Source organism: Lissotriton vulgaris, chromosome 2_1 (genome assembly GCF_964263255.1).
Source record: "Lissotriton vulgaris chromosome 2_1, aLisVul1.2, whole genome shotgun sequence".
NCBI lineage: Eukaryota > Metazoa > Chordata > Amphibia > Caudata > Salamandridae > Lissotriton > Lissotriton vulgaris.
Window position 1 is genome coordinate 749988329 of NC_141687.1, and position 24746 is coordinate 750013074.

At 46.1% G+C, this 24746-nt stretch overlaps 1 protein-coding gene across 2 annotated transcripts in view; it reads left to right on the forward strand.

The window, feature by feature from the left end:
• LOC147731087 (uncharacterized) overlaps positions 1–24746 on the forward strand; it is a 654619-nt gene that overhangs the window by 119003 nt on the left and 510870 nt on the right. For both annotated transcript variants that reach the window (XM_086956052.1, XM_086956053.1), the window contains exon 3: positions 22145–22456. In XM_086956052.1, coding sequence (XP_086812178.1) covers positions 22145–22456 — 312 coding nt within the window. The remainder of the gene's footprint in view (positions 1–22144; positions 22457–24746) is intronic.

Below are 24746 nucleotides of genomic sequence, written 5' to 3' on the forward strand. Positions count from 1 at the left end.
ACTATGTACTTGGTCTCTTCTCCAGGATGGCAGAGTATATGAAAAAGGCAACCAAAAACCTTGAGGCTAACTAGGAATTGCAAAAGGCCTGGCATGACCAAAAGGCTGTGCTGACTGTTTACCGGCCAGGACAGAAGGTGTGGGTGCTGGAGCCTGTTGCCACAGCAGCCCTCCAGTACAAGTGGAGTGGCCCCCATATCATTGTTGAACAGAAGGGAGAGGATACCTATTTGATAGACATTGGAACTCCCTGGAACCCCGATAGGGTACTCCATGTCAACAGACTTAAACCATATGTTGACAGGCCAGACATGGGCTTGCTCATGGCTACTGATGGGGGGCAGGAGGAAGAGGGTGATCCACTCCCTGACCTGCTCTCACAGAACCCTAATGATGGGTCAGTGAATGGTGTAGCCTTGGCATGCAGACTCACTGCCCAGCAGCAATCTGATTGCAGACAAGTGCCCAATCAGTACAGACATATGTTCTCTCTGACTCCAAGTCAGACAACCTGGTGCACTCATGAAGTGGACACTGGGGACAGTCTGCCGGTTAAAAATAAAATTTACTGGCAAACTGACCATGTCAGGGACTATCAGGACAGAAGTCCAGAAGATGTTGTATTTGGGAGTTAATGAACTCTCAGATAGCCCTTGGGCTTGTCCAGTGGTCTTTGTGCCTAAACCTCACACCCAGGGTGGTAAGAGAGAGATGAGGTTTTGTGTAGACTACATGGGTCTCAATGCAGTCACAAGGACTGGTGTCCATCCAATACCAAGAGCAGATGAGCTTATAGACACTTTGGCCTCAGCCAAGTTTCTGAGGACATTTTATCTGACAGCTGGCTACTGGCAGACCATACTAGCTGATGATGCAAAGCCTAAGACAGCATTTCCTATCCCTAGTGGGCACTTCCAATTTGTGGTGATACCCTTTGGTTTGAAGAATGCACCTGCCACTTTTTAAAGGTTGGTGAATCAAGTCCTAACAGGCCTGTAATATCTAGAAGATATTGATGTCTTTAGCTCCACCTGGGAGGATCACCTGGTCCACCTGAGAAATGTTTTGGAGGCCTTGCAGAAAGCATGTCTAACTATCAAGGCTACTAAGTGCCAGATAGGGCAGAGTCCGGTTGTGTACCTGGGCCACCTTGTAGGTGGAGGACAGGTTCAACCATTGCAGAGCAAAATCCAGACCATCATGGACTGGGTTGCTCCAACTACCAAGACTCAGGTCAGAACTTTCTTGGGCCTGACTGGGTACTACAGAAGATTTGTCAAGGGGTATGGATTCATTGTGACACCCATGAATGACTTAACTTCCAAGAGAATGCCTAAGAAAGTTCAGTGGACAGTCAGCTGTCAAAAGAAATTTGATGACCTGAAGCAGGCCATGTGCACTGCTCCCATTCTGCAAAGTCCTAACTACTCCAAAGAATTCATTGTCCAGACAGATGCATCTGATTTGGGGGTAGGGGCTGTGTTATCACAATTGAATGCTGAAGGTCAGGACCAGTCAGTAGCTTTTATTAACAGAAGGCTGACTCCCAGAGAGAAACGCTGGTCAGCTCTTGAGAGGGAGGCCTATGCTGTGGTTTGGGCTCTGAAGAAGCTGAAAACATACTTGTTTGGCACTCACTTCACTGTTCAGACCGATGAAAAGCCCCTCTTATGGCGCTAAAACAGATGAAGGGTGAAAACCCCAAACTTTTGAGGTGGTCCATTTCAACCAGGGAATGGACTATACAGTGGAACATAGACCTGGGAGTAACCAAGCCAATGCAGATAGACTCTCCAGATATTTCCACTTAGAACATGAAGACTCAGCTGGTCAAGGTTAGTTTAATGTCCCTGCGTTTGGGGGGTGTGTAGGGGGGTTGTGTAGGAGAGTAGGAACTGCTCTTATGGTTACCCTCACTTTTAGCTGATGTTTCACTGTTTTTTGACTTTAGGCTGGCTGGGGCCTTGCTATCCAGGACCCCAGCCTAGCTTCTTCCTCTCTAAATGTATTCCATGTACTTTAGGTACACTCCAGTTTGGTTACTGGCGTACCCTTTTGAGTCCCTATTATATGGTACCTTAGGTACCAAGGGCATAGGTACCCCAGAGGCCTACCAGGTGCTGCAGCATGTATTATGCCACCCCTGGGAAGCCTTCCAAAATAACACCACATGACTGCTACTGCAGCCTGGGTAAGGCAGTGCATGCACCCCTTACTTAGATATAGGTTACCTCTATCTACCTTAAATCACTACACAAATAAACCTATCAGTCACCCCTATGGCAGGCCTTATCAATTCTGAAGGCAGGGTGCTGGGTTTTGTGTGAGAGGGTGCCCATGCATGAGCAGGGCATCTCTGCAGCCTTCTGAATCTTTTCTCTTGGGCTATTCTGTGATGCAGCCAGACCATATACTCTTAAGCGCATCATAACCTCGCAATAAATGCTAACTTTGGAATGGCTGCAAGGAAACATGTCGTGTTTGGTGTCGAACACTTTGGAATCATACCCCCGCCAGTCCTGGCAGCAGGTGTATGACTCCACCCTTCTAGAGGGAAAGACATTTACACACCGGTATACCCGGTACCAGTTTAAAAGAGCCCTGTCATCACAAAATGGATGCTGCAGCCACAGACATGAGTCTGGCCTCCTGCTGCTGGATGAAACTCCGGCAGGGGAGGCCTGGACAATAGTTTTCCTGTCACAGGGAGGTGTAACCACCTCCAAGACAGGCCTTAGTGGATTGGGCTGGGTGGGAGCACTACAAGAGTGCTTTGAAGTCTGCATTGGGGGCACATTTGCTGTTGATGTGCATAGCCCAGTTCAAGCCGGTTGCAGGGGCTACCAGCCCCTGCTCTGGCATGAAACTGGACAAAGGAAATGGGTGTAGCCACCCCTATTTCCAAACCCCCCATAGGTGGGTCCCCAGAGTTAGTCCAACCCCTTCCATGGGTATAAGAAAGGAACCCCTGACTACAGGACTTAAGATTACACCTGGATGAAACTCTGCTACAGATATCCTGGAACTTGAACAATCTACACAACTAGGTGACTGAAGAATCTCCCTTGGAGTAAAGGAGTTACTCCCCTGCTTGGCAGGCACCAAAGAAGCATCTGACCGGTCGCCATCTCCGTAGCTCCTGACGGACTCCAAAGTAATTGTAGCCCAGGAGGTGGATTTCCAGACTTCCCCGAGGCCGACCTGAGTCCCCAGCAAAGCTGAGACCCATAGCCCTCGTGGGTAAGGTGGAACTGGATTCCCTGGACACCCTGCACATATGCAAGTGCATTAGCTTCTCGACGTTCCTTGAGACTGAGCATGAGGTTAATTGTAGTGCAGACCCCGAGAACCTTTTCCACCGAAGATTGCTAGCCTACACTCCACGAGTGTTCCGTGAGCTGGCCCTTTGAGTTCTCGCTTGAGGTACCTTCGCGATCCCTGGTCCGTTGACTGGTGGGTCCCTGAGAAGGCAACTTTGACTTTCATTGGGGTTCCCATATTACTCCAGACGTGCCCTGACTCTCCACCACTTGGTGAGTCCATTGGACCTTGCTGGTCCACACCGAAGCATTTCGTCTCTTTCTGCGCGGGTTGCTGTTGCCAAGGCTTGTTGGGTCCAATCCAATCACCGATGCCGCAGCACTCAACATCCTTTGTGGGACAGCTTGAATCCCGCTCCTGGTTGTCTTCGACGCCTCCTGGTCCTCGTGGCTGCAGAATCAAGCTTCACCTCTTCAATCTGAAATCATCTGACATCAGTGGGCATTCGACTATCGTGCCCCTGGTCTCTGGCAAGTGACCCAGACTCTCTCCCTTCTGCTTTCAGGTTCCTCTCATCTTCGATCCAGGCTTGGATCACAACGGACACTTTCCACTTCGATGGCAGCAGCATTTTGTAGTAGATCGCTATTGAAATCAACGACGATTCCCATCACCAAAAGACACCTATGCACTTCCCTGGGTGAGGTAACTCGAGTACTCCAGTGCTTCTGTGGGTGTTGGCCCTAGAACCCCATAAGTCTGAAGGGGTTTGCTCAAAGTCCTCTCCTAAGTGTCCTTAATCTTTAAATTTCCAACCGCGCCTTTCCCCATTGAAGTTAACAACGATTTGCGGCTGTGTTCTCACACTGCACGCGTCCCCGGTGGGTCCCCTGTGTCACTACCTTGGGTGGTTCCTTGTGGCCCCAGCACTTCTACTGGCTTGAGGCCTTGTGTCTAGTCAAGTCATGGTTCTTATATCACTTTCTTAATATATGGTTTGGTACGCGCCTAGGGCTCAACGTATATTGTGCTAAATTACTGTGTGATATTTAGTGTAACATATGTGCTTTGACCTCTAGTCTCATAAAGAGACTAGTAGGGTGTGTTTAGAATAAATACATATATTTTATATATATATATATATATATACCTGGTGTGGTTCTCCTTTCATTTGGTCATTCAAGAGATTATAGACTGGTAAAACAAGCTGCTTTACATTCTTTCAAGACTTAGCCTGAAGGCTTCTCTCCATAACTACCACTAGGATAGCTTTCAAATAAGGTTGTCTTTAACCTATCACCTCTAAGGGGTTGTTTGGACTGGTGCAAGGTGCCCATTATAACTAGTGGACAGCATATGCCAGGCCAACTTCTCACACCCATCCATCATCATGTACTTATACAAGCACTCCACCAAAACCCAAGCAGTTATAAAATCACAATGCACTGTCCTTGGAGCACTCTAATCATCCAGTCACTACCCAGCGCAAAATCTGTTCCGCTCTCGGATTTTGCGGATTTTCGGTAAATTCGCAATCCGCGAACGTTCGCGAATTTACCGAAAATACGCAAATTTGCACGCAGCAAATTTTTTTTTCTTGGTGATACAATTTTGCGGCGTGCAGTGTAAGTTCGCAATTGCGAACATGTAGGTGCGGCGGGCAGCAACAATCTCGCACTTGCGAAATTACAAAAATTGCAATTCTGCACAAGAAATCCACAAGCAAGCAGCATAGACCTTCTGAACAGTGGCGGCTGGTGGGATCTGAAAGTAGTGGGCGTAAAAGTCCAAAACCGGATATTACACAGAACACAACAGTAACACACAGGACATCACACAGAACACAACAATAACACACAGGACCTTACACAGAGCACAACCGTAATACACAGGAAATCACACAAAACACAATAGTAACACAGAACACAACAACAACACACAGGACATCAAACAGAACAACGGTTGGTTGTTGGGAGAATACTTGTCACAACACGCATCACACAATACTGTCAGTAGAATGCTTTTGGAGCAGGCCTAACATCACATATTTTAAACAATAAACTCTTGAAAAGATTTTCAAGGTTGAACTCGGGTTGTGCCGACCCCTGTAATACTTTTATGATGCCGGCGGTGTCCCAGGACTAGTAATGAAAGTCATTATTCCGCCTTCCCAATGTAAACACTTATATCGGTGCTAGGAAGATAAGGGCTATGACAGGAATACAAAGCTGTTTTATCACATGGGGCTGAAGTTTGGAAATGCTTTACTTTTTTTGCGGAAACAAGGAAAATGAAAGCCCCCATTTGCTACACATTGCTGAATTTCTCTGTCGTTTTCCTGAGAACAACAACTTCTACACATCCACTGGGATCTTACCAGTACGTAATGTGTGCACATGTAAACAACATCCTCCCATGAGTAACTCAGGCATTCACAAATTATGAACATTCCAGGCGTTAGTCACAATAACACCTAGAAAACGTTTTAAGAAGTGGCCCCAATGTGAGGTTTAAGATCTAAAGACAGCTTATGGTTGTTGATTAATCACGTTTGCAAATGTTCGAAATGTTCCTTTTCGAGGCTTCACCAGCAGAAGACTGAGATTCACCCTTAACTCTGCTCGTTGAACTGGTCCTGATAGAGGAAAGCTCCATTAAGCATGTGAAGTGGGTTGGAACCAGAAACAAAAAAAAGTGGCCGGAAAGATGGAGCGAGCATCAGTCCTTCCTTCCTCACTTTCTTGGGGGAGGTAGGTAGGTGTGCACTGCCACTGCACGCTTCCAATGGCCAAGTCCCTGACAGCATACAAGTTATTTACACTTCTGCTGGGGGGGCTGCAAAAACACCCCAGGTAGCTGGCTGTCACAACCCCACTGCAGAATGGCAGGCGGCCCCACTCTGACACATCCACTCACCACGCACCCAAAAGGAAATATGTATCTCTGTCATTTATAGAAACAGGCGGGAGCGACGCTGCGCCGCCTTGTTACACAGATGGTGGCAACATTCTCGTAGTTAACTTACAGCCACAGACGCCTGAGGAACCGAGACAAGACACATCTGCCCTCCAAACTGACAATCTTCCAGGCGCTTCTTTTAACTTGAGCAACCTGGAGCATGGTTGAAGACGGTGTAAGAATAAAACCTTGCATGAAAACGAGCACATTTATAATTGTGCCTTAGTTATGTACAGGGACTCGAAATGGCGGGCTGGATGTTTGAGTCACCACAGAACGCTGTCAGTGTGACTAAATTATATCTGCGCATTTGCACTGCAGAACAATTATTGTGAACATTTTAAGCGAGCAAGGGCCCAGATACTGAAGGAATAAAGCGAGCCATTAAACAGAGATAAGGGTGGAAGTGAAGGGCACAGTTGGATGACGTATTGCGTTTTATATACAGGCTGGAAACCTACCCATGACTCGTCGAAGAAATCCCAACGTTGATTTCGCTGCCTCGGTCTGGAATCATCTTACTTTTTCAGGGGTCAGCTACCAGGCCATGACTGGAAGACACGCATCCTTCGCCTTGTAACAGCTCTGTTTCTAGAGGAAGGGGGAGCGCGTGCCATCTCTCTCCTCGTGACTCTGGTGTTCTTGTTGTAGCAGTCCTGTCCACGCCAGGGCGTGGTGACGTCCCAACAGCGTCGGCCAATCACTGACAACATAGAGCAGGGCTAATACTGCCCATAATGAGACCCGGCTCCCCCGGGTCTCTGCCTGTATAGTGCAAGGAGAGGAGGAGGAGGGAAGGGGCTACTGCGTGTGTGCGCATGCGAGGGCAAGCCATAAAAATGACTTGTCCTTAATGCGCACACACTGCTGCTGCCTCCTGCCCTCTTTGCCACGCTGCTGCGATCTGCTAGCTCAGCCTGCCACTCACTGCCGCAGGCCCGCCCCCACACCCTTCCGCGATGACGTGACGTCACTATAGTTAGTGACTCCAACCGACCTCAAGGCTCAAAATAAATGCACTATGACTTGGTAATTTGTTTGTATGCAGTGACGGTCGTCCATGGCTAGTGGGGCAACGCCCCAACGCACCCAATGGACGAACCGCCACTGCTTCTGAAAATGATGATTTTTATGAGAATAACTCCTCAGGTTGACATTTGCCTGCACTTTTTTGGATTTGAGGCCTTTTGACTTTCTTTGGATCACTTTTGGATTAGAAATCAACTTTCACAAGTACGCTTGTTTGGGGCATTACAGGTGCTGTAATGCTGTTCTGCAGAAAAACGAGTTTTGCTAAACTGAAAGCACTCAGCAGCAGGTGCAAAAGTTCAAATTCATAATTAGTAACCATTCCCTGTGATGCTTCCTGACTGGGGCCCCTCCAGAGTTCAGGCACGCAACCTGGGCTTCATCCTGGACTCCTCCCTCTCCATGACCAGGCAAGTCAACGCCGTCTCCTCGTCGTGCTTCAACATTCTGCGCATGCTACGGAAGATCTTCCGGTGGATCCCCACTGAGACCAGGAAGACGGTCACCCAGGCCCTCGTCACCAGCCGACTGGACTACGGCAACGCCCTCTACGCCGGAACCACCGCCAAGTTCCAGAAGAGACTCCAACGGATCCAGAACGCCTCAGCGAGACTCATCCTCGACGTCCCACGACACAGCCACATTTCTGGACACCTGAGAGACCTGCACTGGCTCCCGGTCAACAAGAGAATCACCTTCCGTCTCCTCACCCACGCACACAAAGCCCTTCACGATCAAGGCCCGAGCTACCTCAACAACCGCATCAACTTCTACGCCCCCAAACGACACCTCCGATCAGCCAGCCACGCCCTCGCTGCCGTCCCCCGCATCCGAAGAGCGACGACAGGAGGAAGGTCCTTCTCCTACCTGGCCGCCAAGACCTGGAACTCCCTCCCTCCCGACCTACGCCTGACCCAAGACCACCTCGCCTTCAGGAAGAAGCTCAAGACCTGGCTGTTCGAGCAGTAGCAGCCCCCCCCCCCCCCCCCCCCCCCCAGCGCCTTGAGACCCTCCGGGTAAGTAGAGCGCTCTATAAATGTCTATGATTGATTGATTGATTGAGTTGCTAGTTGCAACAATTGTATGACCCTGCTCTGACCCTCACAGCCGGATCATAGAATCGCTACAAGTAGGCCACAAAGGTCCTGGAAAAAAAAATTGCACTGCAACAGAAAGCAAATTACAGATAAGGAAGCAGGTGCCAGACTGGAATTTTAAAACAGTGACACATTAATAAATCAACCCCAAATTAATTCATGTCAGTTGAAGCAGGGCAGGTGTGCTTGCTTTTCCCCCCCATAATCTGCAGTGATGATGAACCAGAGGGTGGCATTGATGTACCAGAGGGTGGCATGGGTGAAACAGAGGGTGGCAGGGGTGAAACAGAGGGTGCTGGGAACCTGTGATGATGAACCAGACGTAGAAACAACATAATCGCGACCGTTGCGAGCCGACATGTAAGTTCGCAATTGCGAACTGGTACAAAACCCTCGCGAACTGGCAGAAATCCTTGCGAACAAAAAAAAATCTGCAAATTCGCGAGAATTCGCGGATTTTGCGGATTGCGAGTTCGCAAATTCGCAAAATTCGCGAACGCCAGATTCGCAAAATTCGCCCATGCGTAGTACTCATGCAATGACCCAGGTACTATCACATGCACTGCTACATTTACCTGAGCACTACTCATGCAGACCAGCCATCTCCTTGTCGCTACCCTTGCACTTCTCCAATCACCCATCCAGCATCATGTTCTTATCCAATCACTCCACCAAAACCCAAGCACTTATAAATTCACTATTCACTCTCCTTGCAGTACTCTAATCATCCTGTCACTACCCATGTACTCATACAATGACTCAGGCACTAACTCATGCACTGCTAGAATCCCCTAAGCACTACCCATGCAGTCCAGATATCGCACTGTCACTACCACAGCACTCCTCCAATCACCCAGAGAAGCACACTGTGCTTATGCAATGGCCCAGGCACTAACACATGCACTGCTGCAATCCCCTGTGCACTACCCATGTAGACATCTAACCACCAACACACTACTGATTCACTCCTCCAATTACCCAGGTAGTACCCATGCACTCCAGCAATCCCTTTGTCGCTACCCATGCACTCCTGCAATCACCCATCCAGCATCATGTACTTATCCAATCACTCCGCCAAAACCCAAGCAGTTATACAATCACCATGCACTGTCCTTGCAGCACTGTAATCACCCAGTCACTACCCATGTACTCATGCAATGACCCAGGCACTAGCACATAGACTGCTACAATCCCCTGCGCACTACTCGTGCTGTCCAGGCATCTCCTTGTCACTACTCATGCACTCCTCCAATCACCCAGCCTGCACAATATACTTATCCAATCACTCTGCCAAAACCCAAGCACTTATAAATTCACCATGCTCTCTCCTTGCAGTACACTAATCATCCAGTCAGTACCCATGTACTCATGCAATGACCCAGACACTAACACTTGCACTGCTACAATCCCTGAGCACTACCCATGCACTCGAGCCATCTATCTGTCAGTGCCTATGCACTCCTCCAATCACCCAGTCAGCACTGTGTACTTATCCAATCAATCTGCCAAAATCCAAGCACTTATAAATTCACCATGCACTCTCTTAGCAGTACTCTAATCATCCAATCAGTACCCATGACCTCATGCAATGACCCAGACCCCAACTCATGCACTGCTACAATCCCCTGAGCAGTACCCATGCAGTCCAGCCATCGCCCTGTCAGTACCCATGCACTCCTTCAGTCACCCAGCCAGCACCATATACTTATCCAATCACTCCGCCAAAACCCAAGCACTTATAAATTCACCATGTTCTCTCCTTGCAGTACTCTAATCATCCAGTCAGTACCCATGTACTCATGCAATGTCCCAGGCAGTAACACTTGCACTGCTACAATCCCCTGAGCACTACCCATGCAGTCCAGCCATTGCCCTATCACTACTCATGCAGTCTTCCAATCACCCAGTCAGCACCATGTACTTGTCCAATCACTCCACCAAAATGCACCAGTTATAAATTCACCATGCACTCTCCTTGCAGTACTCTAATCATCCAGTAAGTGCCCATGAACTTATGCAATGCTATGGCCCAGGCACTAACACATGCACTGCTACAATCCCCTGAGCACTACTGATGCAGCCCAGCCATCTCCTTGTCACTACCCATGCACTCCTCCAATCACCCAGCCAGTACCATGTACTTATCCAATCATTCCGCCAAAACGCAAGCATGTATAAATTCACAATGCACTGTCCTTGGAGCACTCTAATCATCCAGTCACTACCCATGTACTCATGCGATTACCCAGATACTATCACATGCACTGCTACAATTACCTGAGCACTACTCATGCAGACCAGCCATCTCCTTGTCACTACCCATGCACTCCTCCAATCACCCAGCCAGTACCATGTACTTATCCAATCACTCCGCCAAAACGCAAGCATGCATAAATTGACCATGCACTCTCCTTGCAGTACTCTAATCATGCAGTCAGTTCGCATGTACTTATGCACTGGTTCAAGCACTAACACATGCACAGCCACAATCCCCTGAGCACTACCCATGCAGACCTCTAACCACATGCAACCTACTGATTCACTCCTCCAATTACCCAGGTAGTACCCATGCACTCCGGCACTCCTTCTGTCACTACCCATGCACTCCTCCAATCACCCCGCGAGCACCATGTACTTATCCAATCACTCTGCCAAACCCAAGCAGTTACAACTTCACTATGCACTCTCCTTGCAGTACTCCAATCATCCAATCAGTACCCATGTACTCATGCAATGACCCAGGCACTAACACATGCAATGTTACAATCCCCTGAGCACTACCCATGCAGTCCAGCCATTTCCCTGTCACTGCCTATGCACTCCTCCAATCACCCAGCCAGCACCATGTACTTATCCAATTAGTACACCAAAACCAAAGCACTTATAAATTCACCATGTTCTCTCCTTACAGCACTCTAATCATCCAGTCCCTACCCATGTACTCATGCAATGAACCAGGCACTAACACATGCAGTGGTACAATCACCTGAGCGCTGCCCATGCAGTCTTCCAATCACCAAGTCAGCACCATATACTTATCCAATCACTCCACAAAACCCAAGCACTTATAAATTCACTGTGCACTCTCCTTGCAGTACTCTCTTTATCCAGTCAGTAGCCATGTACTTATGCAATGACCCAGGCATTAACACATGTACTGCTACAATCCCCTGTGCACTGCACATTCAGACTTCTAACAACCTACACATAGTACCCATGCACTCCAGCAACCCCTGTCACTACCCATGCACTCCTTCAATCACCCATCCAGCATCATGTACTTATCCAATCACTCAGCCAAAACCCAAGGACTTATAAATTCACCATGCTCTCTCCTTGCAGTACACTAATCATCCAGTCAGTACCTGTGTACTCATGCAATGACCCAGACACTAACGCTTGCACTGCTACAATCCCCGAGCACTACCCATGCACTCCAGCCATCTACCTGACACTGCCTATGCACTCCTCCAATCACCCTGTCAGCACTATGTACTTATCCAAACACTCCACCAAAACCCATATAAGTACATCATGCACTCTCCTTGCAGTACTCTAATCTTCCAGTCAGTAGCCATGTACTCATGGAATGATCCAGGCACTAACACATGCACTGCTACAATCTCCTGAGCACTACCCATGCAGTACAGTCATTTCCCTGTCACTGCCTATGCCCTTCTCCAATAACCCATTCACCACAATGTACTTATCCAATCACTCTGCCAAAATCCAAGCACTTATAAGTTCACCATGCTCTCTCCTTGCAGTACTCTAATCATCCAGTCAGTGCCCATGAACTTACACATGCACTGCCACAATCCCCTGATCACTACCCATGAAGACCTCTAACCACCTACACACTACTGATACACTCCTCCAATTACCCAGGTAATACCCATGCACTCCAACACTCCTTTTCTCACTACCCATGCACTCGTCCAATCACCCATCTAGCATCATGTACTTATCCAATCATTCCGCCCAAATCAAAGCAGTTATAAAATCACTATGCACTGTCCTTGCAGCACTCTAATCATCCAGGCACTACCCATGCACTCATGCAATGACCCAGGCACTAACACACACACTGCTACAATATCCTTAACAGTACCAATGCAGTCCAGTCATTGCCCTGTCACTACCCATGCACTCCTACAATCAACCAGCGAGCACCGTTTACTTATCCAATCACTCTGCCAAAACCCAAGCAGTTATAACTTCACTATGCACTCTCCTTGCAGTACTGTAATCATCCAATAATTACCCATGAACTCATGCAATTACCCAGGCACTAACACATGCAGTGTTACAATCCCCTGAGCACTACCCATTCAGTCCATCCTTCGCCCTGTCAGTACCAATACACTCCTTCAGTCAGCCGGCCAGCACCATGTACTACTTATCCAATCACTCCACCAAAACCCAAGCACTTATAAATTCACCATGGACTCTCCTTGCAGTACTCTAATTTTCCAGCCAGTACCCATGTACTCATAGAATGGCCCAGGCACTAATAAATGCTCTGCTACAATCTCCTGAGCACTACCCATGCAGTCCAGCCATTTCCCTGTCACTGCCTATGCACTCCTTCAATCACCCAGCCAGCACCATGTACTTATCCAATCAGTCCGCCAAAACCAAAGCACTTATAAATTCACCATGTACTCTCCTTACAGTACTCTAATCATCCAGTCACTACCCATGAACTCATGCAATGACCCGGGCACTAACACATGCAGTGGTACAATCACCTGAACACTGCCCATGCAGTCTTCCAATCACCAAGCCAGCACCATTTACTTATCCAATCACTCCGCTGTAGGAGAGTAGGATCTGCTTACTATGGCAGGCCTTATCAATCCTGAAGGCAGAGTGCTTGGTTTTGTGTGAGAGGGTGCCCATGCATGAGCAAGACCCCTCTGCAGCTTCTGGAAACTATTCTCTGAAGCTGTTCTGTGATGCAACCAGACCATATACTCTTAAGTGCATTATTACCTCGCGGTAAATGCCAACTTTGGAATGGGTGCAAGGGAACATGTTGTGTTTGGTGTCAAACACTTTGGAATCCTACCTTCCCCACACCAGTCCTGGCGGTGGGGGTAGAATTCCACCTTTCTAGAGGGAGAGGCATGTACACACTGGTCTAACCGGTAATTGGCCTCCTGCTGGATGATGAATGATGAAACTCCGGCAGGGGATGCCTGGACAATATGTTTCTTATCACAGGGAGCTGGCACCACCTCCCAGACAGGCTCCTGTGTATTGGGGCTGGGTGGGTGCACTCTAAGAGTGCTTTGAAGTCAGCACAGGGGGCACATCTGGTGTCCCTGTGCATAGCCCAGTTCAAACTGGTTGCAGGTGCTACCAGCCCCTGCTCTGGCGTGAAACTGGACAAAGGAAATGGGTGTTGCCACCCTTCTTTCCAAACCCTCGCATAGATGGGTCCCCAGAGTATGTCCAACCCCTTTTCTTAGTATAAGTAAGAGACCCCTGGCAACAGGACTTTAGATTACACCTGGACGAAACTCTGAAACTGAATCCTGGAACTTCGATGCTCTACTGACTATTAGAGGACGGAATATCTTCCTTGGGATAAACGAGTGACTTCCCTGTTCAAACAGGCACCACCAAAGCAATTGCCGGTCTGCATCTCCGAAGCTCCTGCTGGACTCCAAAGTATTTGCAGTGCGAGAAGAGGATTTCCAGACTTCTCTAAGACCGACCCGAGTCCCTAGCACAGCTGAGACCCGCAGCCCTCACAAGTGACGTGGAACCAGAACTCCTGGTAACCATTTGCAAGTGCATTGACATTTCCGATCTTCTCTGAAGTTGTGCTTTGGGTTACTTGTAGCCCAAGCCCCAAGCACCATCTGCACTGAAGATTGTGGGCCTACACTCCACAAGTCTTCCGTGAGCCCACTTCTTGCATTTCCGCTCGAGGTTCCTTCACGATCCCTGGTCTGTTGAATGGTGGGTCCCCTCAAAGGTAACTCTACTTTTCCTTGGGCTTCCCTGGTTGCTCCAGACATGCCCTGACTCTCCAGCTATCGTGCTCCTGGTCACTGGCAAGTGACCCAGACTCTGTCTCCTCTGCTTTCAGGTTCTTCACATCTCTGATCCAGGCTTGGATCACACCGGGCACTTACCACTTGGACGCCAGCAGCACTTTGCTGCAGATCGCCATTGAAAACAATGACGAAATCCCACACGAAAAGACACCTGTTATGTTATGTTATGTTATGTTATTTATTTTTTTGTATAGCGCAACGGTTACTCAAAAAGAGAATCCCGGCGCTTTAGGTAAGGTGAAACAGGTTTCAAAATAACACAACACAGATAAAAACAGTTCAAAAGTCCACAAAAGAAACAGGGCTACAGGCCAACCTATTGAGAAAACAGCCAGGTTTTGAGGCCTTTCCTAAAATCAAGAAGAGTAGTCGCCCCCGCAAAGGGAGCGGTAAGGAATTCCACATCTGTGGGGCCAGCAGGCTGATTGTCACATTGACACCCTGTTGCACCCCTGTATATTGCATGGGTGCACATGTGGCAGACATACATGCACTAAGGGCATGTATGTGTGCCACATGGCACTGAATAAAAAGCACAAAATTGCTTTTTAAAAGGTAATTTACCGATTCATTAAGTTACCGATTCATTAATTACCGAATCCTACAATTTGGCCACCTACATCTGAAAAGCCTAATTCCGGTCGGTAACGGCAGAAATTCGGTAATTTCGGCCGTTACCAATCGGAATTAGGCTTCTTACATCTGGCCCTTAGCCTGAAGGCTGCTCGCCACAGCTACCACTAGGATAGCTTTCTATTAAGGTTGTCTTTAACCTACCATCAATAAGGGTCGTTTGGACTGGTGCAAGGTGCCCACTAGAATAGTGGACAGCATATGCCAGGCCAACTTCTCACACACTTGTCTTTAAAGTATTTTCCATCTCCATACGCCGTCGCAAGAGGCTGGAAGATTTGAACCATTCACCCAGATGCTCACATTGTTTTAACGAATGTTGTAGCCTCCCCCACTCGAAGATCTATGCCATTAACCGTGCCTATAGTAATCTACTATGCAGTTTCCTCTGTGTTTGTACACTCTGATCACAGGAAGTGGCTGCTGCCGTATTATTAGCAGATGGAAAATGAGGACAAGAGGAAGGGTTAACAGCAACCAGAGGAATCAGTGTTGATAGCTTTTCAGCACTGTGAGCTGTATGGTGTCACTGATATTTGGGGCAGGCCTCCACTGGATTCAGAATGTCTTTAACTGGTTCAGGTATGCCAGGCTCACTGCCAGCCTCCGTCAGAGGACGCTGAATGGTCTGACCTTATAGATCTATGGTTTAGAGTGCACTTTGCAAGTTCCTTCCAAGGAGGCCGTGGGTCCACCCAGGGCATGATGCAAGTGAGGTAGTACACTTGGTGCAAACCCCTTTCACACCTACACAAATAATTCATATTATGGTGGTAAATGTGTGACAAAAATATGCTTGCATATTGTGTTGAATTTTGTTGTGGGGGGACGTGTTGTGCTTTTGTGCTGTTGTGTCTTTGTGCTATACATTATTGCATTATCTTATTGTTGTATTGCACTTTGGTTATTGTTTTCCATTTGGTTTGACAGTTTTATTTTGCTTGTGTTATGTAGTGCTCGGTATGTAACTACAGCCCTCGTTTGTTCACATTCATGAAATAATTACAGATCCAGCACATTCCTTTAAAGTTTGAGAGTCAAGCAACTTTTTAACAACTACCACTGTGGTAGGAATGCACCACTGCTCCAAAGTATGTAAGACCAGCCATCCTCGACACGATGGTACTGTTTGGTCTTAAATTAGCTCTTTTAGGGGCCAGGTGTCCCAGATTCTCACCTAGTGCAACAGCCACAAATGCTGAGCTGCATGAGAAGTAGAGAGGAGGCGAGCGCTGTATTTACAGAAGTATGGTTCTCTTCGACTTTTCCTAGCTCTGGGCCCTGAAATTAGCTGCCTTGCGCCACGGAGACACATTTGCATCCTAACCCTTTCCCTCTGTGTATGTGTGGTGTAGAGTGCAGCACACGTACAACGTCGGAAAAGGAAGGAGAAATGAAAGCATTTCTCCTTTGTTGCTCCTACTTCAAATGGGTGCAGTTTTCAGAAGCTTAACCCAGTCTACTTTATTTAGTAAATTGGGCTTAGCACCAGAAACCTTGGGTGTGTTCATAGGAACACCCATGCACAACCTATGAGGGTATATTTACAATGAAATGATGCAGTACGGCGCTGCAAGCAAATCTGCTGTGCCGAGCAGTCATTTAAAAAATGCAGGGATGCGCCTTATTTATGAAAATACAGCACACCCCTGTGCTTTCCCTTGCGCCAAAAAAAGCTGCCTAGTGCCAACACAGACAACCCTGCGCCATAGTGCAAGGGTGCCTGCATTGCAGGGAATCATCCCTGCAGTACAGGCACATTTGCACTATGGTGCCTGTGTTGCAGGGAATGATTATGTGCAGGAAGGGTTACCTTCCTGCACATAAACGATCTATAAAGGTGATTTGCTTTTTATATGTGTGCTGCAGAATGCAACACACATAAAAAGAGCAATAAAAGTATGTATCCTTATTGCGCCAATCAAACACTCAGCGGTGGCCGGCTCAGGTTAGCACGTGGGGCGTGGCTGGGCACAGCAGGAGGGTAAGCCGACAGACAATGGAATAGGTATTAGTTATTTATTTAACTATACCTATACCATTGGCTTCATCCCCTGCCGCGCCCTGCCCCAAGCCAACGCGCTTACCTGAGCTGGCCGCTGCTGCTAACACCTGCTTTTCAGTTGCATTCTTTTTTGGTGCAGTTCAGATTTACATATCCCAGTAAATCTGGGGCAGCGTCAAAAAGCAATGGGTGTTGTGATGGAACGCCCACAACACCACCCATTGCATGCCCCTTTTATGCAGATATCTGCGTGAAAGTGTACCATATTTACATACGCCACTTTGCAAATATGGAGCAGGGTATTGTGCCTCTGGAACGTAGGAAAAAGTGACGTTCCAGTAGGGCAATCCCCTTGTAAATATGCCCCTATGTGCGTTGCATTCTGCAGCATGTTTAGAGACAGCAAAGACGCCTTTAAGATTTTTTATGTGCAGGAAGGTGTCCCTTCCAGGGCCGGCGCAAGGCATGGGCAGTGTGGGCAGCTGGCCAGGGTCACACACTCATCCTACCAGCATGGGTCCGCACAAGTGCAACACTCCACTGGTGCTCATGTACCCTTACCGATCCAATTGAAAGAGAGGTGCCTCGAAACACTTTGGCCCATGGAATGGGGCCCCCCACCCTGGGCCTCCTATGGATGGTGTGGGAAGGAACACTTCCTCTTGTCCCAGTTGCAAAGAAGCACAGTTTTCAGGTTTGTCATGCAATTAGGCCTCCTGCCAGACTGCCTGTTCAGAGACACTATGGGACGCCCATTGTCCTGCATTTCAGTGCCCCCACAGTTTTAACTGTCAGCTCACAAGCAATTCTCACACGTTTAGCCTGATATGAGCTGTAAAAGAGGTGCTTGTATGAGGCTAGGGGAGGAGCTGCAGCCCAGTAGAAGTCTCCTCAAAGTAGCTTCTGGAGACCTGAAGGTGTCTCTTATATAAATTAGCACATTCCCCTTCGCCCTGGGCCCCAAAAATCCTAGAACCGCCCTGCCTGACAGCATGAGTACTTGACATCGAAGTCCATAACCTATCATGTGTCCAGAAGGGGGCCCCCCAAGCAAGCCTTTCCTAATAGTATACAGAAGGCTGCTGTCTCTGTCTTGGATTTAGCATATATAGTGGTGATGGCAGCTTTCTGTGTTTTGTGGTCTTAAATAGTTGACCAGAAAGTTTTATCTGTATTATTGAAAGTGTACCCTTCTGATCTCTCATGTAATGTTCCACTGTTACATCACCCCAAAATCTTGCTTTGACATCTTGTGTGGGTAAGTGGAGTCTGTGGATGCACATTATACGTGGGTTGTAAGTTTCTGTGTTTATGAGTCTGAGTACTGAAGCCAGTGGGGATTTTTATGTATGCCCTTGGTTTAGCATGGTACAAGATGGAGGATAGCTTAGCCAGACACTGAAAGTGTTTTTACTGCATTCCTGTGGTGAGACAATGAAGTGAGGAGGATGGAGACCAGGCTACTATTGGGAATTCCTTGAAGTGTTTTTTAGCAAACGGGTGCTGATTAGTTCTTCCTGAGAACTAACATGTAGTGGCCGATCGGGGCTTTGGGTGGGACTGCAGTTTCTTGTGTTCAATATTTGAAGTTTCACAGTCAGCTCTGACCTTTTATTTGTCTCTGATTACTACTTTAGAGAACCTGATGACAGACGGGTGCAGAACCCTTATACTTCATTCTGTCCCATGTTGTGGATACTCCAGCTTTGAAGCAGCACCAGTGCTAACTGCTGTGAGACACTTGACTTTGCTTTCCAGACACAGCCCTTGAGTAGTCTGAGAAGGATACTTGAAAGAGAACCACCCTAGACCAGTTCAGATAGTTTGAGACAATGAACCTACATCCGTGGTCTGCAAAATGTATGTTAAAGTGGGACTCAAACCAACACATTTTGAGGAGCCCTCCTTTCCTTGACCATAAAGAACCTGGAACTGGAAAAGAGAATTTGATAGGACGCTCTGTGACCAGACCTAGTGCCTGTCTGACAGTCAGTCTCCCCTCTGGGACATCACCCAAAGTTTGCAATTTCTGCTGGAGGAACTGAGAACCTGCATAATGTCTATAAGCCTGACTTCTGGGAAAGAGAAGACTCTGTCCTTCCCTGCAGGAGAAGAGACTTCAGAGGAGGAGAATCCCAATTTGTTCCTAGAATGAGGAGCACCCACAGGAATTGGATTGCGATTCCTGACAAAAAATGCAAAATATTTCATTCATCACTGGATCTTCTAGAGGCAGGGCTACAGGTAACTTGTCAGGCATCTGAACTGGACCAGAAATGTGCTGCAACTACCACAGATGCCCATAGCTCCGCACTAGGCCCTAGATGAGGCATCACAAGAAATAGGCTACGTTCCACCTTCCCTGTGACCGCTAGTGTGACAGCACACAAGACCTCTGGCATCCTTCTGTATTCAGCACTCTGTTGCTATGATGCACTGAAGTGAGCCTAAGGACTTAAGACTGTTTTCTGCCCATTACAACAATGGTTGTAAGAAAAAAAGTGAACTGATTCTACCTTTGAACTTGTGGGAGAACGTAATAATGCTTCTTACAAAACGTTCCAGGGCGAAATTATCAAGTGGTTGGCCCGAGTGGGCATGAAGAGATGAATGGGGGTGAAGCTTCCACAGAGAACTTGTGATCAAGGACATCATCCTGTATTAGCACATTGAATTGTGGAAAATGTAATACTGCTGTGTGTGTAAAAGTACTTTCTTTTTTCAAAAAGACAAGCCCAGGTTATTTTGTCTGCTGGTCGACTTTATAGTTCAGCATTCATGCCTTCAGTACTACTTACTTCAGAAGCCTATGAGCACCGATCCTCTCTATTTTGTGGGTCAAGTGAGGAAAGGGTTGGATTTGGCTCAGTTTCCAGAGACATAGTAGGGCAGACAACAAGGCACCAGTGGCAAACAACCTCAGTCGTCACGATTAAGGCCCTAAAGGCCCTGTCTGCCCGGTGGCTCGGAAACGGGTTCTGACAATGGACTTTTATACTCTCCATAAAAGCAGCGTAAAATCCAGGAGAACTGGAAACTGAAGTTGTGTTGTTGAAGCGACAGGGACACTTTTAAATACAAGACTGCTTTTGGTCCAGTTACAGATGGTGAACATTTATTAAGGAATGTGTGCAATATAATGACTACCGATTAAGGTGTTTTAGGCAATGTAATTATGTAGAACCAAATGTGGGGTTTCCTATAGCAGAGAACAAATTGTTTGCTGACTATCTATGCACAGAAAGGAAATGTACTTAATCAGTGGGTATAATCATAACAATACTAACTGAAACATTTTTGTTTTTTATTCAAGACATTTCAATATTTTAGAATGAATTTAAGGAAATGGAGACACACATTAGGGTGAACACATCTGATATATAGTAATTATCATGATATTATACTAGTGATATTTCTTGTATATTTTCTTTGCAAAGAGTGTTTTGAATTAATTATATGTATATTTCTTTACTCCAAGTGCTTTGTAACCACATACATGTACCAGGGGACACAAACACTCAACTGGAGTAAATACCACAACAATCATATTATTCATTATCTTTTCATCCCAGTCCCAATAATTCCCTTAGTGTCCACAGATCTATACTAAAATCAAATTTAACACAGTTAAAATTTACTCTTATAAGAAGGTGCCCAAAATTCTTATTACTTCTCACTACTGACTACTCTACTCTCCTTTACTTTTCCTTTACTTTTCACCAATATTTAGTCCCCAGTATTCACCATAATTAGCATTGCCTCTCAAAAATGAATTCCGCATTGAAATATTTTTTCTCTATGCTATTATATTACTGTGTGAATCCTAACATCATTTAATGAACAGTCTGTGCTTTTGGATAGTTTTGCCTCTATATTCCCTTAAAAAAATCAATTGGTAAACAACTCTGTAATTCCCAGTCCTGTAGCATTCAATAGTTTAACTGTTCAAAATACAGTATGTCTTGAAAGGCTTCTCCCTTCAGTATTTTAACCTTCCACAATGTGGACGCTCTCACTCCTTTATTGTAAGTTTAACCCATTTGCTTTAACTAACTTTTTTCAGTGTAATGACATTGTTATCAAGATATGCCTAGAACAAGTATGGGAGCAACTTTTTCCCAATGTTTGACGTTACTTTTTGTAAATGAAACTGTGGCGACACTACAATAATAATACTTAGTTATAGCACTTACCATGGTTAACTTTCTTATTAGAAAATAGACATATAATGTTTCTTTTAAAGAAGTGTTAATAACATCTACTATTGATATAAAGCTGTCCAAAATCCACAATCTAAGATATGTCCATACTAGTTATTGCCTCTTTTTGCTTGGATTAAGCCAAATCGATGAAAAAAGGTACGTGTACAGTATTTTTAATGAAAAATAATGTTTGCCTGTAGTTAAACCTTGGAAGCTTTTAATGCTGAAAAAGAACTAACCCATCTTAAATCACTGGAGTAATCAGTTTTTTATCTGAGCTTGGCAAGGAAGAAAGTATTTAATTGAAGCTGGGGCATACTTTTGGTTGTTTAAAGTGGGATTAAACTTTGTAAACCAAGTGACATAGATGTGATAAACACATGCTGTTAAAAAGGAGCTGAATCTGTACAAGCCTTTGAATCGTTTATATATGCGGTGAATGACTGAATTCCAAATGTTCTGAGCTTCTTAATGAGAGTATTTGATTGACGATCCAGTATTTTTCCAAAGAACTATTATTGACAACAAACGTAGGAAAACAATTAACATGACGGGGCATATTATCAAGACAGGCGATAAAATTATCGCAGTTTTAGCAGCAGAAAACTGCCTCTAAAACGGCGATAATGGGCTTGATAATATGCTCTATGGAATTCCAATTGAAGCCCATGTTAGATGTCCTTCACATCTAACATGAGCTTTACTTGGAATTCAATAGCGCATATTATCAAGCCCATTATCGCCGTTTTAGCTGCAGTTTTCTGCCGCTAAAACAGCGATAATTTTATCGCCTGTCTTGATAATATGCCCTGACATCTCTTAATTAGGTGTGACAATAACATATTTTATGGTATAGTGACAAACCTGATTCTTGATTTTTTTTCCACACAGCTCAACCAACATTAAGCCTGTCACCCAGAGAGGTTGAAGTAGAAATTGGAACAGAAAAGTCTATCTCTTGTCGGATGGAAAGATTTTATCCACAAACTTTTGAGATAATTTGGCGGACAACCAAATATGGTGTCATCGCAACAGATTCCTGCACTGGATATCCTGAGAAGAACCAAGATGGAACATATAATGTGACAAGCCATTTAAGACTGCAGCCATCTATTGAAGACAATAACGATGTATACACATGTATTGTGAAGCACAGGTCATTGTCTGGACCATTAAGGCTGAACACCACTTTGACTGTTAAAGGTAAGATGCACTAAGTTAGTACTTAAATATGGTGCTTCAGAAGCACGCTCGTTCTACTCATTACAAATGCATCAGAAAGTAAATAGTGCCTGAAAACACAGCATGGAGATTCCTTAGTCTATTTATTTTCTCAAAATCTAAAGAATAGGTCAGAAGGTGGAGGATAGAGTCAAGACACAATAGTGACATTTTACTTCTAGCTACATGAGGGTGACCTCAACAGGAGAAATGTATAACAAGGGAATGGGGGTAATAATAAACTATCTACCTCAAATGTGGCTGTGATATATTGAAACATCACTAAGCAACTGGAAATGCGAGGTGCAAATATGATGCTATGGATAGATGGGAGGCCGCTTCATCTCATTATAGTCCACTTGATATGCTTATTAAATTTCTAGAATTGCTTCATTCCACACTAATGACAAAAGCACTGTCTCTCTCCCATCACAGTCTTCTAGTTTCTGTGGAATACCTATCAGGCATGGAAATACCTTTAATGTTATGTTCAATAGAACTGTTTCCCTGCTCTGGCCTTATCCTAACATTCGACTCGAGGATGATTGCCATTCACAGATAATCACAACACATCCATCCATGTGATTCTAGATCTCTGTCTGTGTGTTTTCTATCATCAGTAAAGTTCTGCCTGGCATCTCAATTGCAGATCTTTTCCTCAATCCATTTTGGGATCATTTTATTCGCTATGGTTATATTCGCTTCTTATTTCTAATCCAAATTCGAGGAACCGTTGCAGATTGGATATACACCTTGGGCCTCATTTATGAAAAGTGACGCATCGCTGTGTGAAAACAGTGATGCGTCACTTTTCACTGCGCCCTCCTTGCGACACCAATGATGCCTCATATTTACAGTATGACGCATCATTGCGCAAGGAGTTACAGATACGTCAGTATTTCTGACGTATCTGTATGGCGCAAAAGTGGCGCATTGCTGGAGTGTGTCACAAAAGTGATGCAACTCCAGCAATGTATCCTTTCACATGAAGCAAGCCCCATTTGAAAGGGCCTGCATCAGTCTTACGCCTAATGTGAGGCAGGCATAAGAAATTGACCCATTTGTGTCCTAGAAGTGGCGCAGTGAAATCTCATAGATTTCACTGCGTCACTTCTACAACCCTTTCGTGCGTCAAAACGCCCCCCCCCCTTGCATACATTATACCTGGCGCAGGTATAATGTGGCACAGGGGTTTACAAAGTGACGCATCTACCTAGATGCGTCACTTTGTAAATATGGTGCAACAAGGCACATTTTTTACGCTGCTGGTGCGTCACAAAAAGTGACGCACCGGCGGCGTAAAGGTGACGCACAGCCTCATAAATGAGGCCCCTTGAATTTAGGGACTGATTTAGATTTCACTGGATAGGTTACTCTGTCACAACGGTGACAGATATCCAGTCTGCCGAAATATAAATCCCATAGGATATAATGGGATTTATATTCTGTGTGATGGAGGAACCCATCTACAGAGGTGTAAATCAAGCCCTAAGTCTTTCTCTTTTACAGCATTCTCTTTGCTCATGGTCTCTGTTCATGATGTGGTCAGGGCAGTTATTTCATACAGAACAGTCTGTTGTGTCAGAAAAAGGAATAGGCTTGTCTTTGAAGAGCAACCCCGGGTAAGACTTTTGTCTCAAAAAGTGATTTTTCTCACTCAGTATTACTACTCCTGAGGAAAATTAAATTTTGGTCATGTTGTGTTCCCTAGCGCGTACCCCACCGACTCCATGTACCAGCTTAAAGTGCATGTAACTTCCCTCCTGTGCCAGCTATGAAGACGCAAATACATTTGCGTCCAACGTTAACATGTCCTCTTTCAGATCCACCATGAATGGATTATATAGTCCGTTCCTAAGTATGCTATGCCACCGTCTTTTTGTAGTACACTTTTCGTATTTTTCCTGCTCCAGAGCAGGCCCTGAATTTCTGCCATCGAGCCTCTTTTGTGGCTCCTGACTCTGCCCAGGCTACCTCTGTACCCGTGAACTCTGTCCTACTTTCAGCGCGGCCCCTCGCGCTCAGCTCAGCCTGCTTTCTGCCAAGACTGACTATAACCTTCGAGTTATCTGTTCCGCTCCTCGAGAATGCATTCCTGCCTACTAGATCCTGTAAACATCCTCCCCAGCTGCAGAGCCAAAGGGCCGACCTGTCTTAATGCAAGTAATTCATAGCCTCTGTTGCCATGCTTCCATGGAAGGCCCCGTGCCCCCACGCTTCACATGTAGACACTTATGCGCTCATACACGCATCCACAGTTAGCATAGAATAG